This window comes from Piliocolobus tephrosceles, chromosome 10, assembly GCF_002776525.5.
Source record: "Piliocolobus tephrosceles isolate RC106 chromosome 10, ASM277652v3, whole genome shotgun sequence".
NCBI lineage: Eukaryota > Metazoa > Chordata > Mammalia > Primates > Cercopithecidae > Piliocolobus > Piliocolobus tephrosceles.
The window spans coordinates 105,264,697-105,289,569 of record NC_045443.1 but is presented as its reverse complement, the minus strand read 5'-3'; the positions used below and the strand labels follow the sequence as shown (position 1 = coordinate 105,289,569).

Sequence of the window (24,873 nt, the reverse complement as noted above, 5' to 3'; positions counted from 1 at the left end):
AGTAATCAAGGGGCAGATTCCGATGACTTGGACAAGTGTTGGCTGGCTGCGGGATCGAGGGGAGTGGAGAAAGATGCCATCTCCTGATGGGAAAGTCTGTCAAGAATTTGTGGCTACATTTAATCTACCACAGCTGGGAAGACTAACGAGCAGAAGGAGGTGACGGATCTAAGACCACACATCATCTAAGTGTCAAGATGGGGACAGAGCCTGGGTTTTCCAACTTTAGTCCTGTGTGATTGCTTCCATACCCATGCCACCTCTTTTGGAAGGAAAGACAGAAATGTGTGCCCAGGGAAAAGTGAAAGCCTCCACCAAAGCCCTGGAGATAATGAAATCAATCACATCCTTGCCATCTCAAACCCCAACTGATATGGTGTGGCTGTGTCCCCACCCAAATCTCACCTTGAACTGTAGCTCCCATGATTCCCATGTGCTGTGGGAGGGAGCCGGTGGGAGATAATTGAATCATGGGGGTGGTTTCCCCCATACTCTTCTCATCATAGTGAATAAGTCTCATGAGATCTGATGATTTTATAAGGGGAAACCCCTTTGTCTTCATTCTCATTTTTGCCCTTGCCTGCTGCCCTGTAAAACATGCCTTTCACCTTCCACCATGATTGTGAGGCCTCCCCAGCCACGTGGAACTGTGAGTCCATTAAACCTCTTTTTCTTTATAAATTACCCAGTCTTGGTAATTTTTGGTATGTCTTTATCAGCAGCATGATACCCCACTTATGTGGCACTCACAGAGATTTCTGAGAGGACAGGGAAATGGACCAGACTGTTCATGAGAAGCAGAGGAAGGATGGGCTAGGCAAACGTTTTGATCTCCCCCTTTGTGATGCCAGAGGAGAAAAGAGGATCTGAGCATGATTACTGGGCCCCTCCAACCAGGCTTTGGCAGGTGTCAGTCGCCATGTAGGTCAGGCTGAGTGGACACCGGTCATATGTTTGTCTTCTCCACTAGATGATCTTATCCATCTTAGCATGCCCAGGGACTGGGAGAGAGTACACGCCAAATAAATACTCAAGGAATAAGTGGAAGGTGACTTCTCAGACCTTGTTAAGGATGGGATGGTGTACTTGTTGCGTGGCTGTGAGATTCATCACAGAAGCAAAGAATTTGTTGCCGGAAGATAATTACAGCTCCTAAGTACCGTGTTTAGTGTTGGATTCCCACGCCTGGCACAGAGTGGGTGCTGAGTAAATATTGAATGAATGAATGGATGAGTGAAACTTAATCCCTCACGTATGAGCCACATTCATGCTCTTCAATAGAAAAAAATAATAATAATAATTAAATTCTTGGGAACCCAAGAATGCAGAAGTGTGGCTCCACCTAGTGGACACTCCAGGATTATGCCTGGACTTTTTTTTCTGTCTTTCTTTCGAGAGGAGTTTAGCTGTTGTTGCCCAGGCTGGAGTGCAATGGCGGGATCTCAGCTCACTGCAACGTCTGCCTCCCGGGTTCAAGCGATTCTCCAGCTTCAGCCTCCCGAGTAGCTGGGATTACAGCTATGCACCACCATGCCTAGCTAATTTTGTATTTTTAGTAGAGACAGGATTTCTCCATGTTGGTCAGGCTGGTCTTGAACTCCTGACTTCAGGTGATCTGCCCGCCTCGGCTTCCCAAAGTGCTGGGATTACAGGCTTGAGCCACCATGCCCAGCCCTTTTTTTTTTTTTTTAAGACAGGGTCTCGCTCTGTCATCCAGGCTGGAGTGCAGTAGTGTGATCTGTGCTCACTGCAACCCCTGCCTCCTGGGCTCAAGGGCTCCTCCCACCTCAGCCTTCCGAGTAGCTGGGACTACAGGTGCGCACTACCATACCTGACTAATTTTTGTATATTTTGTAGAGACGGATTTCTAACATGTTGCCCAGGCTGATCTTGAACTCCTGAGCTCAAGAAAATCTCCTGCCTCTGCCTTCCAAAGTGCTGGGATTACAGGCATGAGCCGCCACACCTAGCCTATACCTGGACCTTGAACATTTTTTTCCCACTTGTTTTGTTCTGTGTCTTCTCCAGTTGTTCCTGCTTTACCCACTTTGGCACAGACTACCGAGTATGGCAGTGTGGCCCTGCAGGTGGGCAGAAGCCTATCTGGAGCCCTGAAATGGGCAAGAAGTTGTAGGGGGCAGAGTGGACTAGATGAGTTGGCTTAGAGCTGCTGATGCTATGCACAGGACAGTGGGCCAGGTGTGCTGAGGACTGTCACTAGTTTGCTGTGTGGCCCTGGGCAGCCCACTTTCTCTCTCTGAGCCTCACTTTTATTATCTAGGAAGGCAGAGGCTGAGATCAGACACAGCTGTGATGACTCAATCTACCTCGTGCCCCCGGGGCTAGTTCTCAGATTCCAACACAGCCTGGCTTGACTGGTGGGGACAATTAGGCTTTAGGTTAAAGTAAGGAGCCCAAGGCCTCACAGCTAATAAGGATTAAAGCCTGGAATTGAACTTGGATCTGCTTGACTCCAATGCCTGAACCACTCTTTATAGACTTTCTGAAGCCTTTCTATGATTCTACACATCTTCTTGAGTCTGCCTCTCTCCTTATGAGAGGATGTATATGAAAATGGCTAAGGGTGGTGGCCTCTGGAGCAGAACTTTCTCAGTTTGAATTCTGATTCAACTTACATACCTACTCCTGAGGTGTGTGACCTTGGGCAAGTCACTCAGTCACTCTCCGTTTCGGTTTCCCCATCTGTAAAATAGGAAGATGACAACAAAATGTTGCCATTAAAGTTTACACATGGCACATACCTGTAATCCCAGCACTCTGGGAGGCTGAGGTGGGTGGGTCACCTGAGGTTGGGAGTATGAGACCAGCCTGGCCAACATGGTGAAACCCTGTCTCTACTAAAAATATAAAAATTAGCTGGGCGGGATGACAGGCACCTGTAATTCCAGCTACTTGGGAGGCTGAAGCAGGAGAATCGCTTGGACCCAGGAGGTGGGGGTTGCAGTGAGCTGAGATTGCACCACTGTACTCCAGACTGGGTGACAGAGTGGGACTCCATCTCAAAAAATAAATACATAAATAAAAAATAAAAGTCTGTACACACGCACATCACTTAGAATGCTACCCAACATATCCAGTTTTTATGTTTTAACTATACATAGTTATACATATATGTATATAAACATGTAAGTACTTGTATGTTTTAACTATTATTTTCTGCCTCTGAACTTTTGTTGCTCCTTATGATAAAGCCTGGAAGAGCTGTAAATTTTGATCTTTAATATATTTCTAAGTAAGTATATTTATAGTTACAGAGACACACTGACAGGACTGAGGAAAAGAAAGCTTCCTTCAGGTTGTACCCTACTGTAAGGCAATCCTGTCTCTAGGGCACTGTGAATTAATATATAACTTGTATAAATATTGCAATTATATTGTGAATAGTACCAGTACATTGCATTCCATTGGTGGGGTGGGTAATGGGGTAATTTCTTACATGCAAATATTTATATTTATGTGCAAATATTTAAAATAAACAAAAATTTTTATAATCTTATATTGGCCTCTTTTTGTACTTTTGTACTTTTTTTTGAGTAGATTCCGGTTTCACCATTTTGGCCAGGCTGGTCGCGAACTCCTGACCTCAAGTAATCCTCCCGCCTCAGCCTCCCAGAGTGCCAGGATTACAGGTGTGGGCCACCACACCCAACCTCTTTTTGCTTTTACAATTGGAGCCTCCGAGGCGGTTCCAAGATGGCCGAATAGGAACAGCTTCAGTCTACAGCTCCCAGCGTGAGCAACACAGAAGATAGGTGATTTCTGCATTTCCAACTGAGGTACCGGGTTCATCTCACTGGGGCTTATAGGACAGTGGGTACAGGACAGTGGGTGCAGCCCACTGAGTGTGAGCCGAAGCAGGGTGAGGCATTGGGAAGCACAAGGGGTCAGGGAATTCCCTTTCCTAGCCAAGGGAAGCAGTGACAGACAGCACCTGGAAAATCGGGTTGCTCCCACCCTAATACTGTGCTTTTTCAACGGTCTTAGCAAACGACACACCAGGAGATTATATCACATGCCTGGCTTGGAGGTTCCCACGCCCACGGAGCCTTGCTCATTTGCTAGCACAGCAGTCTGAGATCCAACTGCAAGGTGGCAGCGAGACTGGGGGAGGGGTGCCCACCATTGCTGAGGCTTGAGTAGGTAAACAAAGCTGCTGGGAAGCTCGAACTGGATGGAGCCCACAGCAGCTCAAGGAGGCCTGCCTACCTCTGTAGACTCCACCTCTGGGGGTAGAGCATAGCCAAACAAAAGGCAGAAGAAACCCCTGCAGACTTAAATGTCTCTGTCTGATAGCTTTGAAGAGGGTAGTGGTTCTTCCAGCATGGAGTTTGAGGTCTGAGAACAGACAGACTACCTCCTCAAGTGGGTCCCTGGCCCCTGAGTAGCCTAACTGGGAGGCACTCCCAAGTAGGGGCAGACTGACACCTCACACAGCCAGGTACCCCTCTGAGACAAAGCTTCCAGAGGAACCATCCGGCAGCAACCTTTGCTGTTCAACAATATTTGCTGTTCTGCAGCCTCCGCTGCTGATACCCAGGCAAACAGGGTCTGGAGTGGACCTCAAGCAATCTCCAACAGACCTGCAGCTGAGGATCCTGACTGTTAGAAGGAAAACTAACAAACAGAAAGGACATCCACACCAAAACCCCATCTGTATGTCACCATCATCAAAGACCAAAGGTAGATAAAACCACAAAGATGGGGAAAAACAGAGCAGAAGAGCTGAAAATTCTAAAAATCAGAGTGCCTCTCCCCCTCCAAATGGAACGCAGCTCCTTGCCAGCAACAGAACAAAGCTGGACAGAGAATGACTTTGATGAGTTGAGAGAAGAGGCTTCAGACAATCAAACTTCTCCGAGCTAAAGGAGGAAGTTCAAACCCATTGCAAAGAAGCTAAAAACCTTGAAAAAAGATTAGACGAATGGCTAACTAGAATAACCAGTGCAGAGAAGTCCTTAAATGACCTGATGGAGCTGAAAACCATGGCATGAGAACTACGTGACGAATGCACAAGCTTCACTAGCCGATTCAATCAACTGGAAGAAAGGGTATCAGTGACTGAAGATCAAATGAATGAAATGAAGCAAGAAGAGAAGTTTACAGAAAAAAAAAGTAAAAAGAAATGGATAAAGCCTCCAAGAAATATGGGACTATGTGAAAAGACCAAATCTACATCTGATTGGTGTAACTGAAAGTGACGGGGAGAATGGAACCAAGTTGGAAAACACTCTGCAGGATATTATCCAGGAGAACTTCCCCAACCTAGCAAGGCAGGTCAACATTCAAATTCGGGAAATACAGAGAACACCACAAAGATACTCCTCGAGAAGAGCAACTCCAAGACACATAATTGTCAGATTCACCAAAGTTGAAATGAAGGAAAAAATGTTAAGGGCAGCCAGAGAGAAAGGTCGGGTTACCTACAAAGGGAAGCTCATCAGACTAACAGTAGATCTCTAGGCAGAAACTCTACAAGCCAGAAGAGAGTCGGGGCCAATATTCAACATTCTTAAAGAAAAGAATTTTCAACCCAGAATTTCATATCCAGCCAAACTAAGCTTCATAAGTGAAGGAGAAATAAAATCCTTTACAGACAAGCAAATGCTTAGAGATTTTGTCACCACCAGGCCTGCCCTACAAGAGCTCCTGAAGGAAGCACTAAACATGGAAAGGAACAACCAGTACCAGCCACTGCAAAAACATACCAAATTTTAAAGACCATCAATGCTAGGAAGAAACTGCATCAACTAACGTGCAAAATAACCAGCTAACATCATAATGACAGGATCAAGTTCACACATAACAATACTAACCTTAAATGTAAATGGGCTAAGTGCTCCAATTAAAAGACACAGACAGGCAAATTGGATAAAGAGTCAAGACCCATCAGTGTGCTGTATTCAGGAGACCCATCTCATATGCAGAGACACACATAGGCTCAAAATAAAGGGATAGAGGAAGATCTACCAAGCAAATGGAAAACAAAAAAAGGCAGGGTTTGCAACCCTAGTCTCTGATAAAACAGACTTTAAACTAACAAAGATCAAAAGAGACAAAGAAGGCCATTACATAATGGTAATGGGATCAATTCAACAAGAAGAGCTAACTATCCTAAATAGATATGCACCCAATACAGGAGCACCCAGATTCATAAAGCAAGTCCTTAGAGACCTAAAAAGAGACTTACACTCCCACACAATAATGAGAGACTTTAACACCCCACTGTCAACATTAGACAGATCAATGAGACAGAAAGTTAAAAAGGATATCCATGAATTGAACTTAGCTCTGCACCAAGTGGACCTAATAGACATCTACAGAATGCTCCACCCCAAATCAACAGAATATACATTCTTCTCAGCACCATATCGCACTTTTTCCAAAAATGACAACATAGTTGGAAGTAAAGCACACCTCAGCAAATGTAAAAGAGCAGAAATTATAACAAACTGTCTCTCAGACCACAGTGCAATCAAACTAGAACTCAGGATTAAGAAACTCACTCAAAACTGCTCAACTACATGGAAACTGAACAACCTGCTCCTGAATGACTACTGGGTACATAACAAAATGAAGGCAGAAATAAAGATGTTCTTTGAAACCAATGAGAACAAAGACACAACATACCAGAATCTCTGGGACGCATTTAAAGCAGTGTGTAGAGGGAAATTTATAGCACTAAATGCCCACAAGAGAAAGCAGGAAAGATCTAAAATTGACACCCTAACATCACAATTAAAAGAACTAGAGAAGCAAGAGCAACATATTCAAAAGCTAGCAGAAGGCAAGAAATAACTAAGATCAGAGCATAACTGAAGGAGATAGAGACACAAAGAACCCTTCAAAAAAATCAATGAATCCAGGAGCTGGTTTTTTGAAAAGATCAACAAAATTAATAGACCACTAGCAAGACTAATAAAGAAGAAAAGAGAGAAGAATCAAATACATGCAATAAAAAATGATAAAGGGGATATCACCACTGAACCCACAGAAATATGAACTACCATCAGAGAATACTATAAACACCTCTACACAAATAAACTAGAAAATCTAGAAGAAACGGATAAATTCCTGGACACATACATCCTCCCCAAACTAAACCAGGAAGAAGTTGAATTCCTGAATAGACCAATAACAGGCTCTGAAATTGAGGCAATAATTAATAGCCTACCAACCAAAAAAGTCCAGGACCAGACGGATTCACAGCCGAATTCTACCAGAGGTACAAGGAAGAGCTGGTACCATTCCTTCTGAAACTATTCCAATCAGTAGAAAAAGAGGGAATCCTCCCTAACTCATTTTATGAGGCCAGCATCATCCTCATACCAAAGCCTGGCAGAGACATAACAGAAAAAGAGAATTTTAGACCAATATCCCTGATGAACATCGATGCAAAAATCCTCAATAAAATACTGGCAAACTGAATCCAGCAGCACATGATAAAGCTTATCCACCATGATCAAGTAGGCTTCATCCCTGGGATGCAAGGCTGGTTCAACATACACAAATCAATAAATGTAATCCAGCATATAAACAGAATCAAAGACAAAAACCACATGATTATCTCAATAGATGCAGAAAAGGCCTTTGACAAAATTCAACAGCCATTCATGCTAAAAACTCTCAATAAATTAAGTATTGATGGGATGTATCTCAAAATAATAAGAGCTATTTATCACAAACCCACTGCCAATATCATACTGGATGGGCAAAAACTGGAAGCATTCCCTTTGAAAACTGGCACAAGACAGGGATGCCCTCTCTCACCACTCCTATTCAACATAGTGTTGGAAGTTCCAGCCAGGGCAATCAGGCAGGAGAAAGAAATAAAGGGTATTCAATTAGGAAAAGAGGAAGTCAAATTGTCCCTGTTTGCAAATGACATGATTGTATAGATAACCCCATCATCTCAGCCCAAAATCTCCTTAAGCTGATAAGCAACTTCAGCAAAGTCTCAGGATACAAAATCATTGTGCAAAAATCACAAGCATTCTTATAAACCAATAACAGACAAACAGAGAGCCAAATCATGAGTGAACTCCCATTCACAATTGCTTCAAAGAGAATAAAATACCTAAGAACCCAGCTTACAAAGGATGTAAAGTACCTCTTCAAGGAGAACTACAAACCACTGCTCAATGAAATAAAAGAGGACACAAACAAATGGAAGAACATTCCATGCTCATGGATAGGAAGAATCAATATCATGAAAATGGCCATGCTGCCCAAGGTAATTTATAGATTCAATGCCGTCCCCATCAAGCTACCAATGACTTTCTTCACAGAATTGGAAAAAACTACTGCCCAAGGTAATTTATAGATTCAATGCCGTCCCCATCAAGCTACCAATGACTTTCTTCACAGAATTGGAAAAAACTACTTTAAAGTTCATATGGATCCAAAAAAGAGCCCACATTGCCAAGACAATCCTAAGCCAAAAGAACAAAGCTGGAGGCATCATGCTACCTGACTTCAAACTATACTACAAGGTTACAGTAATCAAAACAGCATGGTACTGGTACCAAAACAGAGATATAGACGAATGGAACAGAACAGAGCCCTCAGAAATAATACCACACATTTACAAACATCTGATCTTTGACAAACCTGACAAAAACAAGAAATGGGGAAAAGATTCCCTATTTAATAAATGGTGCTGGGAAAACTGGCTAGCCATACATAGAAAGCTGAAACTGGGTCCCTTCCTTACACCTTATACAAAAATTAATTCAATATGGATTAAAGACTTAAATGTTAGACCTAAAACCATAAAAACCCTAGAAGAAAACCTAGGCAATACCATTCAGGACATAGGCATAGGCAAGGACTTCATGTCTAAAACACCAAAAACAATGGCAACACAAGCCAAAATTGAGAAATGGGATCTAATTAAACTAAAGAGCTTCTTCATAGCAAAAGAAACTACCATCAGAGTGAACAAGCAACCTACAGAATGGGAGAAAATTTTTGCAATCTACTCATCTGACAAAGGGCTAATATTCAGAATCTACAAAGAACTCAAATTTACATGAAAAAAAAACCCCATCAAAAAGTGGGTGAAGGATATGAACAGACACTTCTCAAAAGAAGACATTTATGCAGCCAACAGACACACGAAAAAAGTGCTCATCATCACTGGCCATCAGAGAAATGCAAATCAAAACCACAATGAGATACCATCTCACACCAGTTAGAATGGCAATCATTAAAAAGTCGGGAAACAACAGGTGCTGGAGAGGATGTGAAGAAATAGGAACACTTTTACACTGTTGGTGGGACTGAAAACTAGTTCGACCATTGTGGAAGACAATGTGGCGATTCCTCAAGGATCTAGAACTGGAAATACCATTTGACCCAGCCATCTCATTACTGGGTATATACCCAAAGGATTAGAAATCATGCTGCTATAAAAACACATGCACACATATGTTTATTGCGGTACTATTCACAATAGCAAAGACTTGGAACCAACCCAAATGTCCATCAGTGATAGACTGGATTAAGAAAATGTGGCACATATATACCATGGAATACTATGCAGCCATATAAAAGGATTAGTTCATGCCCTTTGTAGGGACATGGATGAAGCTAGAAACCATCATTCTCAGCAAACTATCTCAAGGACAAAAAACCAAACACCACATGTTCTCACTCATAGGTGGGAATTGAACAATGAGAACACTTGGACACAGGGTGGGGAACATCACACACCAGGGCCTGTCATGGGATAGGGGAAGGGGGGAGGGATAGCATTAGGAGATATACCTAATGTAAATGACGAGTTAATGGGTGCAGCACACCAATGTGGCACATGTATACATATGTAACAAACTTGCATGTTGTGCACATATACCCTAGAACTTAAAGTATAAAAAAAAAAAATAGACTAGATGAAAAAAATGTGGTGCATATACACCATGGAATACTATACAGTCATAACAAACAATGAGATCATGTCTTTTTCGGGAACATGGATGGAGTTGGAGGCCATTATCCTTCTCAAGATAATGCAGGAACAGAAAAACAAATATCGCATATTCTCACTTACAAGTAGGAGCTAAGTGATGAGAACACATGGACATATAGAGGAGAGCAACACACACTGAGGCCTATGGGAGGGTGGAAGGTAGGAGGAGGGAGAGGATCAGAAAAAATAACTAATAGGTACTAGGCTGAATACCTGGGTGACGAAATAATCTGTACAACAAATATTCATGACCACAAGTTTATGTAACCAACCCGCACTTGTAGCCCTGAACTTAAGTTTTTAAAAGGCTGCCAAAAAAAAAAAAAAAAAAAAAAAAAAAGGAAAAGACACTTGTACTGTATTTCCACCATATGGAGGACACAATGAGAAGGGGCTGTCTACAAGCCAGGAAGAGAACCCTCACCAGCAACCAAACCAATCATGCTGGCACTCTGCTCTCAGACTTCCAGCCTGCCTCCAGAACTGAGAGAAAATAGTAATAATAATAATAGGAGCCTCCAAAATGGATGTGACCTGGGTTTCTCTTGACCTCCCAGAAGCCCTAATCTAGGTCGAAGTACTAGGATTAGAAGAAGCTAAAAACCCTAGAAATCCCTCTGAAGGGCCGAAGTGTCAATACCTGAGCTCTGATGTCATAAAGCGCCCCGGGATGACACAACTGAATGGGACTGGACTTGGCTCTGGAATGCAACACAATCTAGCTCATCCCAGAGGCTGTTGATGTTGCTTTTCCTGTGGTTGGAGAAACCATAGAGGAAGTGCTGGCCCCTATTCCTTCAATATTACTGTGAATATTCCTGTGCTTTGCAGCGAATGGAGGCTCAACCCCATCTCCCAGAACAGAGCTTCTTCTTTTTTTTTTTTTTTTTTTATCCAAAATGTGTTTATTGAGATGGTTTCCCACTCATGTTGATTCAGAGTGCCTTTAGTGCTGCTTCCTCCTAAAGGAACATCCTTCTGTAAGCCTTGCTTTTCCTCCTGTAGGCTGGCAGAGGACAGTGGAGCAGCCAACACACAAAACTACCGTTTGTGCATGGCTAAAGACCGTGGTGATTTTATAGCATCCTGGGCATTTCACATCCATGAAGTAGGAATTGGGGCTCTGCACCAGGCGTTTCTTCTTGTGTTTCCTCTTCTCCTCTTCTGGGGAGGGATGAAGGAGATCCTTTGCGAGAGGCATGTTCTCGTGTGGGTAGGTCGTCACCGCCGGAAAGGCAGAACAGAGCTTCTTAACCTCAGCACTACTGACATTGGGGCTGGAGAATTCTGGGTTGTAGGGGACTGTCCTGCACAGTGTAGGATGTTCAGCAGCATCCCTGGCCTCTGCCCATAGTAGCACCACATTGCCAGCTGTGACAACCGAACACATCTCTAGACATTGCCAAATCTTCCCCAGTAGAGAGCCACTGCCCCAGAAGAAATAGAAAGACTCATGAGGCAGGTGGTTTGCTAAACTTTTTCCAAGTAATGTGACTAGTCTCCCCTGGTCTGATACTTTAGCGAAAAGCTGTGATGATGTTGTATATAGTGGTAGTGGTGTCAGGGGTGGGGGAGAGGTTGGCCTTTTATTATCTGGATAATTGATCAGTCCTTCTTCATGCCATGTTGTAGACAGGACCATGGTCTCCTTCGGATGAAAAGAAACACTTCTTTTGTACTACTGAAAAAGTCATGTTTCATTAATAGGATGACAGGGACATAACCTAAAGGCTGAAATCTTAGGAGTTTGGGGCATTCTGTAAAAATCGATTTCTTATTATTACTTTTATATTCTCAGAGGACATTTCTAAGGAAGACATTTCAAATTGTGACTTTTGCCCCCTAGATGCACCATTCAGAAGGCCCCCTTTAAGCTGTCTTCATCCATCTGGGCTGCTCTCACAAAAATGCCATAGACTGAGTGGCTTAAACAATTTATTTGTCACGGTTCTGGAGCTGGGAAGTCCAACATCAAGGCACCAGCAGATGAAGTGTCTGGGGAAAGCCTGCTTCCTGGTTCGTAGACTGCCGTCTTCTCACTGTGTCCTTCCATGGCAGAAGGGGTGAGGGAGCTCTCTGGGGTCTCTTTTATAGGGGCACCAATCTCATTCATGTGGACTCCACTCTCTTGACCTAAGCATCTCCCAAACACCCCATCTCCTAATACCATCACATTGATGATTATGAATTTTGGGGGGACACAGACAGTCTATAGCATAAGCCTTACAAAAACTTCCTTCTCTTTAATCCCTTTCTCTGCTCTTTCCCCTTAGTGGCCCATCTGTCCTACTTTGGGCACAAGCTGGTTTTGGCAAACCTCACACATGTGTATGTGCTTTTAGAAAAAGCCCTTAACCTTCTGTGTCATCATTCTCCAGAATGGAATGGTTTTTGTCTAATGATTGGTAAAGAAGCTATTCATAAAGTTGTCAGCAGAAGCAGGTGGCTGGAAAGGGTGATTGCTCGCACAGTGCTCTAAAGCTTTTTCACAGCGTTCCCCTGGTGAGAGACAGCAGGCGAAAAAAACATCTAATGGGTAAGGTAATTTAACAGACATTCATAGTGGGCTTGAAAAACATCTCACACCTCTAGTCAGAGGGGAAATCATTGGCAATAGATGGGTGCACAAATGACTTTCAGAAAATGCCTCAGAGAACATGGAGTTCTTAAAATGACTTATTACAGATAAATACAAAAACATCTTAAGGATCTTACCTGAGTCCTGACCATATATATATAGATGATCTTTTTTTTTTTTTTTTTTTTTTTGAGAGTCTCGCTGCGTCATCCAGGCTGGAGTGCAGTGGTACGATCATGGCTCACTGCAGCCTCAACCTCCCAGGCCTAAGCAATCCCCCCACTTCTCCCACTTCAGCTTCCCAGGTAGCTGGGACTACAGGTGTGCACCACCACACCCAGCTGATTTTTTATTCTTTTGTAGAGATGGGGTCTTTCTATGTTATCCAGGCTTGTCCCAAACTCCTGGGTTCAAGCAATCCGCCCGCCTTGGTCTCTCAAAGTGCTAGGATTACAAGCATGAGGCACCATGCCTGTCCTAGATGGTCTTTTTTTTTTTTTTTTAGGTATTGTTTCAAGTATCCTCTGAGAGAGAGGAGCAGAAGAACCTGATACCCTCGCAGTGACCTGGGAGAACAGAGCAGTCCTCCTCAGACTTCAGTGTGCTCAGCACTGGGCCTCTAGTTAAAATGCAGATTCCAGGCCGGGCGCGGCGGCTCAAGCCTGTAATCCCAGCACTTTGGGAGGCCGAGACGGGCGGATCATGAGGTCAGGAGATCGAGACCATCCTGGCTAACACGGTGAAACCCCGTCTCTACTAAAAATACAAAACAAAAACTAGCCGGGCGAGGTGGCGGGCGCCTGTAGTCCCAGCTACTCCGGAGGCTGAGGCAGGAGAATGGCGTGAACCCGGGAGGCGGAGCTTGCAGTGAGCTGAGATCCGGCCGCTGCACTCCAGCCCAGGAGACACACAGCAAGACTCCGTCTCAAAAAAAAAAAAAAAAAAAAATGCAAATTCCACGGTAGTAGGTCTGGAATCGAGGCTGAGATTCTGCATTCCCAACAAACTCGCAGTGATGCAGAAGTGACTGTCCGGCTCCACTTTGGAAAGCGAGGAAGTCGAATACTTATTGGGGGAAAAGCCACAAATGCTTACAGGGTTGGAGAAGCAGTGACCCAGCAGAGAAGTTACTTACCTTGCCCAAAGTTGCAAACAACAGTGAGAGTGAGCGAGATCTGCGGCTGGCGCTCCTGGTTCCTGAGCCCGTGTTCAAGTCTAGTTGATGCTGTTTCCCTCATTCCAAGTACAAGGAGTAGCTGCTGCACGGTAACCTCCCCATCGGACAATGAAAGAATTTGATGTCCCACTTCAAGCTGCATCCTACCCAAATCTACCTAAGGAGCCATCACCCTTCTTTAAAGCAACTGTGTGACGACTTAGGAGTGAAACAACTCCACACAATGAGCCAGAACCATCCAACTCAAGGCTGGCATTCCTGAAGGCTTGCACTGGGAGGAGCCCACCCTGCCGCTCAGCCCTGAGTCCACAACCCCAGTTGCAAGTTGCTCAATGTCCTAACCTCCTGCTGCCTCGACATCAGAGCTATTTACCAATTTCCTCTCTTTATTAAAACAACCACCACCACAACAACAAACTTCTGATGAACTGGGGTTTCCCAATCTGCCCTCGTACTTTTGCTCCCCAAGAATCCAGTGCTGTATGTACAGTGGGAAATGGAAACAATGGAACCATGTTTCAGCTGAAACTGGCACAATTAGAAAAAAAACGCCAATCACGAAAACACTAGAATGCCTACATTAGCTTGGGGATTTTTTGGTGCTTTATTCTTAAGATGCTTTTGAAAGGTTGCGCTAAAAGTAAAATTTGTTTTGATGGCATTCTCAGCAACAGAAAGCAAATGAATGTCTTGTCCTCCCCACGGAAGTAAAAAGAAGGAGCCCAGTTGCTGCTCTGCAGAAAGTAGCCACAGAATTTGCCTTCTCTGTCCTTAGAATGAAGAGCGTCAAGGCAGCCTTCATTTGCAGGCTGTGCAGGACTTTGCTGATATAAAAAGCCTCAGAAGCCGTTGAAGACTTAGAAGTCTTTCTTGACTCTAACAGGAGGCTAAAAGCCAAGTCTCTGGAATTCAGATTGTTCCCCGGGCCTGGAAAGAGACTGAAATCCAGCTTGGTGGTCATCCAACCACACCTGCTCCACCACACCCTGCGGGAACAGAGTGAGACCCAGAGGCCAGCAGATGGCCTTTTGGGGGTGTGTCCCTGGTAAGTGAGGTGCCTCACTGAGTGACTGTTTGGGGTGAAATCAGCCTTTAGGGAACATTTCTCAGATACTTTTCTTGCTTTACCAAACGAGGCTGAGCACCCAGATTGGTGGGACCTTGGCCCAATGAAAGCCAAAAATCCGAGTTAGTGTATTAGTACAGAGAAAAACAAAGTAAGTATGAAGAAAAAAGTATTTTAAAAATCTGAGTTAGGAAAGGTGCAGACTCAGATAAAAGAAGCAAAATGGGCCAGTCACATCTCCTGTTGAACCCAGTGCCCAGCTGAGCTTGACCATGACAATCAGTAACCATGGACCCACCTGCCAGAGGTGCCTGGCCGTCCTGGGGTGGTGGGTCCTCAGTGGCCGTCCATCCCCACTCCTGCCCCCTCACTTCACACCAAAAGAGTTGGCTTGGCAGCAACTAAGTCCCCCAGGCTGTGTCTGTGTGTCAAGGAGCAGCTCGAGGGACCCCGTCTTCCACGCCTCTGTGTCCCCTCTGTGTCCTCAGTCCCATTAAACATTGATCTATCTACATTGAATCCTCATGCCACCCACTATCTCTTTCTCCCCCAAACAATAATCACCAAAAAAATGACATCCAGAACAAGTAGACCAGTCATTACAGTTCATCACAGATACACATGACTAACATTTGTCTTAGCCCAGAAAACTCTTTCTTCCTCCATCTCCTTTTTTTCTTTTTTCTTAAAGTCAGGGTCTCACTATGTTGCCCAGGCTGGCCTCGAACTCCTGGGCTGAAGTGAGTCTCCTACTTCAGCCTCCCAGTGTGTTGGACTACAGGCACATGCCCCCACACTCAGCTGATCATATTTTTTATTATTATTGTCTTTTGAGACAGGGTCTCATTCTGTCACTCACCCTGGAGTGATCGTGGCTCACTGCAACCTCTACCTCCTGGGCTTAAGCCTCCTGAGTAGCTGGGCCTATAGGTACCTGCCACCATGCCCGGCCAATTTTTTTTTTTTATTTTTTGGTAGAGGCGGGGTGTCACTTTGTTGCCCAGGTTGGTCTCAAGCTCTGGGCTTGAGCAATCCGCCTGACTTGGCTTCCCAAAGTGCTGGGATTACAGATGTGAGTACTGTGCCCAGCTTGATCATATTTTTCAAAGCAGTGGAGAGGAGAGGCGCATCTTATTCACTCCCCTCTCTCTTTAGAAGAGGCATTGTAACTGAAGAGGCACCGCAAAGAGTTGGGCTTAGAGGTCAGGTCAGCCTAGGTCCGCATTCCCTCTCGGCCACTTTTTAGCCTTGTTGCCTGCACCTCAGTTTCCCTATCTGTAAAAACGGGAATCAAAATTCTTACCATATAGGATTTATTATGAGAAGTAAGATAAAGGCATATAAAGAGGAGCACAAAATATAAAAGAATGGAAACCAGCGGCCTCCCGTGTAATGAAAATCGCCCATGATGTTTTAGCCACATAGAGGCGTTTCCAACGCAGCACACAGAGGCACGGTGTTCAGGCATCGTTTCCATAGCCTCTGGGATGAAATGTGACAACTGGCTGACAGTCACATAGTCACATTCCCTCCCAAAGAGCTCAGAGCAGGAGATGAACAAAATGCTGGGGTCCTAGGGGACTCTGGGGAATAAGGCTGTCAAGAGAGTGCCGTGAATCAAACTGGAGCCTGGTGGATGAATGCTCATATTCCACAGTAGAGTAAGAGTGCAGCCAGTAGGCTGCCTCAGGCTGATGGCTTACAGAGCCACTGCTGGCCTTTGGGGACTTGAGGCTGCTGGGGAGGTGGAATTAACCAATCCGTGATAAAATTGGAGGTGGCCATGTCCAGGGCACAGAAAATCCCTCTCTTGCCTCTTGCTTCTCCATTCATTTTGACAGAGTTCTCCCTTCCACCATTGCTGCACGAGTGCCTCTCTGTCACCTGTCGTGTTAATGCAACGACATTCCCATTCTGCAGGAGGGAAGACTGAAGCTGACAGGAGACCTCACTCACCAGCCACTTGTGCCAAACTGATGCATGACTCATAGGTTTTCTTTGTTGAGTCTGGTTTAAAAAAATGCATATCAGACATGGTAGACGTGTGCAAATTCACATACCTGGATTTCATCCTACTCTCAAAAATGGCCTTTCCCTAACTTGATCATTTTACTGAAATGCATTTTTTTCTTTATAAAAAGAAGTCCTACTTTTCAGTGACCAAATTGCTTCTAGCTACTTTTTCTTTTCCCAGCTGGTAAGGTTTTGTGGACAATTTTTCTTGCTTCTGTATTAGATAAGTAAGAATAATGAATTGATCTGTTGCCTTACAACCTGATGAAGATAAATAGGGTGGCGTGCTGTAATAAAATGTAGCAGTGGCCAAAAAATGAAGACTGGGAGGTCATTACAAATTCTACGTAAGCTATATCAAGATTGATATCCATTTTCTGAGGCCAAATAGATGATGTGTATCAGAAGGAGAGAACTAATAATGACAACACCCCTGAGTTGTAAGGAACCTGTAAATTCTATCCTCCCTTTATTGCTTGAATCTCTATCGAAGGGTTGGCTAGCATTTTCTGGAATGGCTCCTGTCATGGAGAACTCACTACTACCTCTTCATTCCATCTTTGGAAGGCATTGCTCTGACTGTTAAAAGTTCTTATTTATACTTAGGTGAAATCTAAATCCTTGAAGGGTCTGTCACTGATACAGCTCTTATCCTTGTTATCATACTGAACAAGGTAGTTCCTTTTTCTTTCTTTTCTTTTCTTTTCTTTTCAATGGGGGTGTCGCTCTATTGCCCAGGCTGGGGTGCAGTGGCATGACTGCTGCTGACTGCAGCCTCTACCTCCCAGGCTCGAGTGATCCTCCCACCTCAGCCTCCAGAGTAGCTGGAACTACAGGATGAACCGCTGCACCTGGCTAATGTTTTTAAAATTTTTTGTAGAGATGGGGTCATACTATGTTGTCCAGGCCAGTTTTGAACTCCTAGAAACAAGCAAACTTCCTGCCTCAGCCTCCCAAACTGTTGGTATTACGGGCAGGAGCCACCACACTCAGCCTGATTCCTCTTATCTGTGAGGCCTCTTCTGCTGTTTGAAGACAACTAAAATTAAGATGGTCACCCAAGTCTTTTCTCCTATAGGCCAAACATCCCAGTTCCTTTGGCTGTTCTTTTTTTTTTTTTTTTTTTCTTTTTGAGTCTCGCTCTGTTACTCAGGCTGGAGTGCAGCAGCATGATCTTGGCTCACTGCAACCTCCACCTCCTGGGTTCAAATGATTCTCATGCCTCAGCCTCCAAGTACCTGGGATTCCAGGTGCCTGCCACCACACCTGGCTAATTTTCGTATTAGTATTTTGTATTTTTGTGTTAGTAGAGATGGGGTTTCATCATGTTGGCCAGGCTGGTCTCGAACTCCTGGCCTCAAGTGATCCACCCACCTCGGTCTCCCAAAGTGCTGGGATTACAGGCATGAGCCACCGCGTTTAGCCTCTTTGGCTGTTCTTTCACCTTTGGTTACTTCCTTCTGATGAGGCTGCAATTTCTCTGTGACTTTCATCAAGCACAGGGGACATTTGTCATGTTCATGGCTACACATCATCTTTCTATATTTGTAGAAATCACACAGTACATTTCCTATCTCCCTAACCTAGCGGCGAGAACTGAAACTGCCAGCCTCCCTGGCAGCTAAGGTGCAGGCGTGTGACCTAGGTTCTGCCTGTCAGATGTGGATGTACCCAGTGAAATTTTGATACTAAAGGGCCAAAATGAGGAGATGGGAGCTTCCATTATGTAGTGCAAGTGGAGGCAGAAGCACTGAGCTTTTTGGGGTAGGCCGAGTTCCTGATGTAGGAACGACATTGGTGCTTGTGGAAAGAGCAGTGACTGAAGCCAGGTTTCTGGGAACTACAGAAATACCGTTAGTGATTTCTGCTTCCATATCATTTGGTGGAAGCAGTGGTAGCAATGACTTCATCAGGCCAGTTCAGTGACATGGTTTATAAGTTATTCCAAAAGGTTCTGCCTTTAATGGTTTCTCCAGCCTTCCCAACAACTGTGTAAATCTTCTAATAGTTTTGAATAAACCCTCTTTCTTGTTAAATGAACCAGAGTTGCTTGCTGCTAGAAACCTTGACTCATGCAGGACATGATCTGAGTGCATAATCCCAGCAGAGAGCCCTCCAGTGCATAGTGGAGCACCATCACCTCCATCATTCTAGCAATCTTGCTTCTATTAATGTAGCCCAGAGCTAAATGAACTCTTCTAAGCCGCCAAATTACACAGCTAACTTACATTAAACTCATTGGTCAACTGAAACTCTCACATTTTAGGGGCAAGGAATCATTCCTTGGCTCAAGGAATTTCTCGAAAAAACAGACTTCATTTACTTTCTCATTACTTATTCAACAGAAAACACTATCTGAGCTTTTCCCTTCCCCAAACAAAATATTTAATGTATGACAGCGAGTCCCTTGAAGTGCCGAAAATGCAGTCGTTCCTTTCACAAGTAAATAAAATAATGAGTAATTATGGATCAGATCCTACCAGTTTTTCTTCTTCCCCACCCACTCATTCCCTATAGCATACAACTGAGAAGTATCAGGGTCACCAAGCAGCCATGTTGAACCAGATACTCCAGCGTCTCTCTCCACTATCAAAGTGTTGTGAAGTGAACAGGGAGGGGCAGCGTCTTTGATTCTTCCCTTGTTGATTCTCCTGGGTGTCCCCACCACCCCAGGGGGGCTCTGTGAGTGCAGAGAGAAGCCTCAAAACATAGTCTGGAAATAAACAAGAATCTTTTCTTTTCCTTCTGCCACAACCCTGAAGGAAACAGGACAAAGAAAAGGGGTGAGGTCACCTTTGGTGACCTTTGCTTAATGCCATTGCTCAGAGGTGGGTCTCTTATATTAGGGCATCAGTAAATACCCGTGAAATAAATAAACTTGATTTAGATCAACAACTGACCAGGGAAAAGTAAGGCAGAGTGAGGTTATGAGTAATTCCTTAGCTTAATTCAGACTGTTAGAGCCCTCCACCTAGGAAGACAGAATTACATTTATTTATTTTTATAATTATACTTTTAAGTTCTAGGGTACATGTGCAGAATGTGCAGGTTTGTTACATAGGTATACATGTGCCATGGTGGTTTGCTGCACCCATCAACCTGTCATCTAGGTTTTAAGCCCCGAATGTATTAGGTATTTATCCTAATGCTTTCCGTCCCCTTGCCCCCACCCCCAACAGGCCCTGGTGTGTGATATTCCCTTCGCTGTGTCCATGTGTTCTCAGAAAGGGCTTGAGATGAATCTCTGACTTCCAGACTCCACACCTTTGCTCCTCAAAGTGAGGTCCCTGGACCAGCAGCAGCAGCAGCAGCAGCAGTGCTGGGATGCTTGTTAGAAACAATGAATTTCAAGCCCCACCCCAGCCCCACAGAGTCATTTTAACAAATTTGGGAACCACTGCCCTACACCAGCAGTGAGATGTCTAGAAGTCGTCAGTTACAGAAAGACCTAGTTTGGGAGCAGCCTAGACAACATAGTATAACCTCATCTCTACAAAAAATGAAAAAATTAGCCAGGCGTGGAGACTCCCACCCGTGGCTACTCTGGAGGCTGAGGTTGGAGGATTGCTTGAGCCTGGGGAGGCTGAGGCTGCAGTGAGCCGTGACCACGCCACTGTACTCCAGCCTGGGTGCCAGAGAAAGCCCTTGTCTCTCTCTGGTTAAAAGGTGATGGGATGCTGGGGAATGCTACTCAGCAATGAAAAGGAACAAACATTCCATATGTGCAGCCTCCTTGGATGGGTCTCTGAGGCATTCTGCTGAGTGCAAAAAGCCAGCCTCACCGTTTGAGGTGCTAACACCTGTAATCCCAGAACTTTAAGAGGCTCAGGCAGACAGATTACTTGAGCTCAGGAGTTTGAGAGCAGTCCTGGCAACGTGGCGAGACCCTGTCTCTACTAGAAAATTTTTGAAAAAGTGATCTGGTGGTGGTGTGCATGCCTGTGGTCCTGCTACTCAGGATACTGAGGTGGGAGGATTGCTTGAGCCCAGAAATTCGACACCAGCCTGGGCAACATGGTAAAATCCCCATCTCTACATAAATAAATAAATAAATAAATAAATAAATAAATAAATAAATAAATAAAAATTAGCTGGGCATGGTGGCTCATGTCTGTGGTTCCAGTTACTTGGGAGACAGAGTCAGGAGGATTCTTGAGCCTGGAAGGTGGAGGTTGCAGTGAGCTGAAATCGCACCACTGCACTCCAGCCTGTGTGACAGAACGAGACCCTGTGTCAAAAATAATAATAATAATAAAAACACCAATCTCCAAAGGCCACTTACTATATGGTCTCATTGACATAACATTCTTGAAATAACAAAACTATAGAGATGGAAAACAGATTAGTGGTTGTCAGGGGTTTGGGATGAAGTTGGTGGAGGAAGGGCCAGAGTGATTCCAAAGGGGCAGCATGAGGGAGATCTTTGTAGTGAGGGAAGAGTGACCTTGGTGGTGGTTACATGAATCCACACGTGACAAGATGTCACAGAACCATACACACACATTGTAGCGATGTCAACTTCCTGGTTTGGATATTGTACTAGATTTATCTAAGATGTCACCATTTGGTTACTCTGTATTATCTTTGCAACTTCCTGCGAATCTGTAAGTGTTTCAAAATAAAAAGTGAAAAAAAAAAAAAAAAAAACCCAAAACCAAAAAGGAGATGGTAGTCATGTAGCAATGATCTAGAGAGATGCCATCTTCATGATAAGATAGCTGAAGCCTCATTCTAACGCTTTATCTGGTTTCCTGCTGGGAGCCTGTTTTGCTGAAGGCATCATTGTGAAATGATGAAAAAGGTCCCTTTTGCTAAATCCTCCTGGTTGCAATCTAGAATGTTCTATTACACAAAATGATGTTCTGACAAGGCTCTAATATAGGAGTGTGGTAAGGAGAGTGTGACAGGTTCCAGTCTAGGCTCACAGGACATCAAATCAGAAGGAGTTGAGGAAGCATGTCCAGATGGAGAAGAGGCCTGAACGAGGTCACCCAGGTAGCAGATGACAGATTCAGGGTCAGGGGTGAGATGTGGTGCCCAGCACAGAGCCCCTCCATTGTACCAATCAGCCTCTTTGTAGCTCTTCATCCCAGAGGTTTTCCACAACATTAAAATTCAGAACTCATCTGAAGGTTAACTCTGAAAAGCAACATCCAAAGAACGCATCAATGACATCAGGGCATCTCTTCTAATTGCCTATTCACACAGACAGATTGTCTTTTCAGATTCAGGGCTAAACTTGGAGATGTGTCCTTTCACAGGGCACTCGTTATCTGCCTGCCTCATCAGTGATGGGAACTAAAGCACGATGTGATTGCTGAGTATGAGTTCTATTTTTTTTCTGCCAAGCAGGAAGTTCAAAATCTGTTGAGTTATTTTTAAAGAGGGTGGAAAAAATAGGCATCATAGCAGCTTCTGCAGTGGCCCCAGCCAAAGGCACGTGCTGCTTTATTCAAGGCATTGGCCAGGCTGGGAGGAACGAAGGTGACGTGAAGTTCCACCAGGGAGGTTTCTTGGTGGAGTGGGGGCGGGGATGAGTGTCCACACACTCAAGTGGCAGCACAGGGCATATGGGCTTGCCTGCTAACTTGATGAGGACAGCAGTCCCAGATTTTTCTGGAGGGATATCTAGCAGTTTGTTTCATTTGGGGGTTTGTGGCTACCCTCTCCCTCTTGACAGAGTCATGGTCCTCAAACCCTGGACTGAGAGTTGGCTCTAGTGGGCCTGGGCCCTGCTCAGCCATTTGTGGGGTCTTGGACCTTAGACACACATCATGGGAGTCTTGTGTCATCCAAGTCACACATGTGAATCTCACATTCCTGTGTATTCTCTTCCAAGGAATTTGGAAGAGTGAATCCCTGCAACTCTAATCTTTTGAAAATATCATGTTTATATGAAAGGAAATCCAGGTGTACTTGGCTTCTATTTGCAAACATTTCTTGATTACTTTGTGTGAAGCACTGTGCTAGGAACTAGAATCACAAAAGAGCTCAGTTTTGGGGGAATTCTCCTATAGTCCTCAGAATAAGTAGCAAAACCCTAGAGAATCGCAAATCACCATGGGAACCGCTGCTGTAGAAAGTTCTAGAAATGAAGGCAAAGTCATTAGCCTTCCTTTCCTTGTATGAATCATCAATTTCCCCTTCCTTCTGCTCATTCTTAGAAGTTTAGAAAAGCCTTTTGCCTGCTACTAACAGTGTGAGATTCATACAAACTATCTCCTTTAATCCTCCCAACAACACTATTCACTAGTTATAGTGGTTTTATTTTTTTCTTTTTGAGACAGAGTCTTGCTCTGTTGCCCAGGCTGGAGTGCAGTGGCACAATCTTGGTTCACTGTAACCTCTGCCTCCCAGGTTCAAGCGATTCTCCTGCCTCAGCCTCCCCGAGTAGCTGGGATTGCAGGTGCCCGCCACCACGCCCCATTAATTTTTGTATTTTTAGTAGAGATGGGGTTGTGCCATGTTGGCCAGGCTGGTCTTGAACTCCTGATCTCAAGTGATCTGCCCACTTTGGCCTCCCAAAGTGTTGAGATTACAGGCGTGAGCCACAGCGGCTGGCCACTAGTTACAGTTAAACCCTTTTTTTTTTTTTTTTCTCGAAAGAGGAAGGTGAATACTAGATAGAGTAAGTAACTTGTCCAAAGTCTCAAAGCTAGTCAGGGGTTGAATCCAGTTGGAACAGGGTTTTCAGGTCTGTGCTGGAGTCCAGGGCTCAGCAATCAGTGCTGCCAACAGAAGGTGCTCAATAGATGTCTCCCTGAGTGGAGAAACCCACGAAACTGCTGGCCAAGGAGGCTGTGTGTAGGGGCCAGGCAGAAAGAACTATAAGTGGGAGAATGTGAGCCCTTCTGCGACTATTCATTCATCTCTGACGCAAGGTGGGGGTGGAGGGAGGTGGGCGCTGAATTCTGAAGCCAGAGGACTCAAGACTGGTGAAATAGATTTTCTCAAAGAACCCTTTATCCACACAGCCCGATGCTAGCAAAACACTGTGTGATGGAAGTCTTGGTATGACAACATGCAGTCGAATAGCACTTTTTGCCTGGGGCTTTACAGGAAGAAACAATGAGAGATCCAAAAGCAGAATCGCAGAACCGGGAACACAGAACAAAAGCAGAATCGCAGAATCTCAAGGTGGAGGAGGTCCCAGAGCTCCTCCTCCAACCCCGCCCCCATGCCTGACTGCATCGTCTTCCGGTTTCTGCCTGGGCGTCTCCGTGATGGGAGCTCACATCGTGATCTTCATTTTGAGTGGATTCTCCTTCTTTTGAGGAGAATGAATGATATCCAGGTATGGTATATGTAAGACCAATGGCCATGGGGGTGGGCACAGAAACTAAGGCGGGTTCTTGTGTTTCTTGGGGGGGCCTGCACGTACACACTCCTTCCAGTGCCCCATTGCAAATGGAAGGGGCGGAGGGAACCTGTGGCAGTCAGGCCCCCCCGCGCCCCGCCCCACGCTTTCCTCCACACCCTAAGATGTTAATGGACCCCTGCATGGGCTTTGCTGAGGCCTGAATGTCAAAGCCACCTGTCAGACAAGCACAAGGCAAATGGGGTAGCATGCACTTTAGCATCCTAAAAGCAATAAGTCAAAAATGCCTACTCACCCTGAGGCCACACCGAGGGCGACACACAGTCAAAAATAAACCGACCTTCTGCTTTCCTGGCCTGACTCACAGTTCTGGCCCTGGCACTTGGTTGCTTCCTAGAGAAGGAACAGACCTGGATTGCTAAGCAGGCTTGAGCAGTCATTTCCGGGAGGTGGGGCGATGTGAGCTCTCTACCGGGCCTCACTGGCCCAGGTCTCCCAGGGCTGGCTGGGCCTTTCCCCTGACCTGCTTGTAGGCTTTTGTGGATTGGCCAGGGGGATTCATCTGCACATATGCCTGGGTTGGGCCCAGGCTGGGTCAGGAGCCACAGCAGAGCCCCTGGGGACTTGGTTTGACCTCAGCAATGATGACACCCAGAAAGAGAGCTGCCTGTCCCTCCATGACCCCCACCCCCATCCCGTAATGCTGCCACCATCCCCTAGCATCAGCTCACGC

General features: G+C 45.0%; 1 protein-coding gene across 4 annotated transcripts; it reads right to left on the bottom strand.

The window, feature by feature from the left end:
• Positions 1-1,953: 1,953 nt before the first annotated feature.
• On the bottom strand, positions 1,954-24,567 carry LOC111529226. 4 transcript variants are annotated; one of them, XR_002727401.1, is made up of 2 exons: positions 24,436-24,563; positions 1,954-2,703 (listed from the first exon to the last, which is right to left on the bottom strand). XR_002727401.1 is itself a non-coding variant. In XM_023196149.1 (2 exons), the coding sequence occupies exon 2, from the start codon at positions 11,628-11,630 to the stop codon at positions 10,935-10,937; it is 696 nt and encodes a 231-aa protein (XP_023051917.1). In that variant the 5' UTR covers positions 11,631-11,636; positions 13,702-13,711; the 3' UTR covers positions 10,862-10,934. The 4 variants fall into 4 exon arrangements, 1 of the variants encoding a protein (XP_023051917.1); XR_002727388.2 differs by lacking the exon at positions 24,436-24,563 and adding an exon at positions 13,702-15,596; XM_023196149.1 differs by lacking the exons at positions 1,954-2,703; positions 24,436-24,563 and adding exons at positions 10,862-11,636; positions 13,702-13,711.
• Positions 24,568-24,873: the final 306 nt, after the last annotated feature.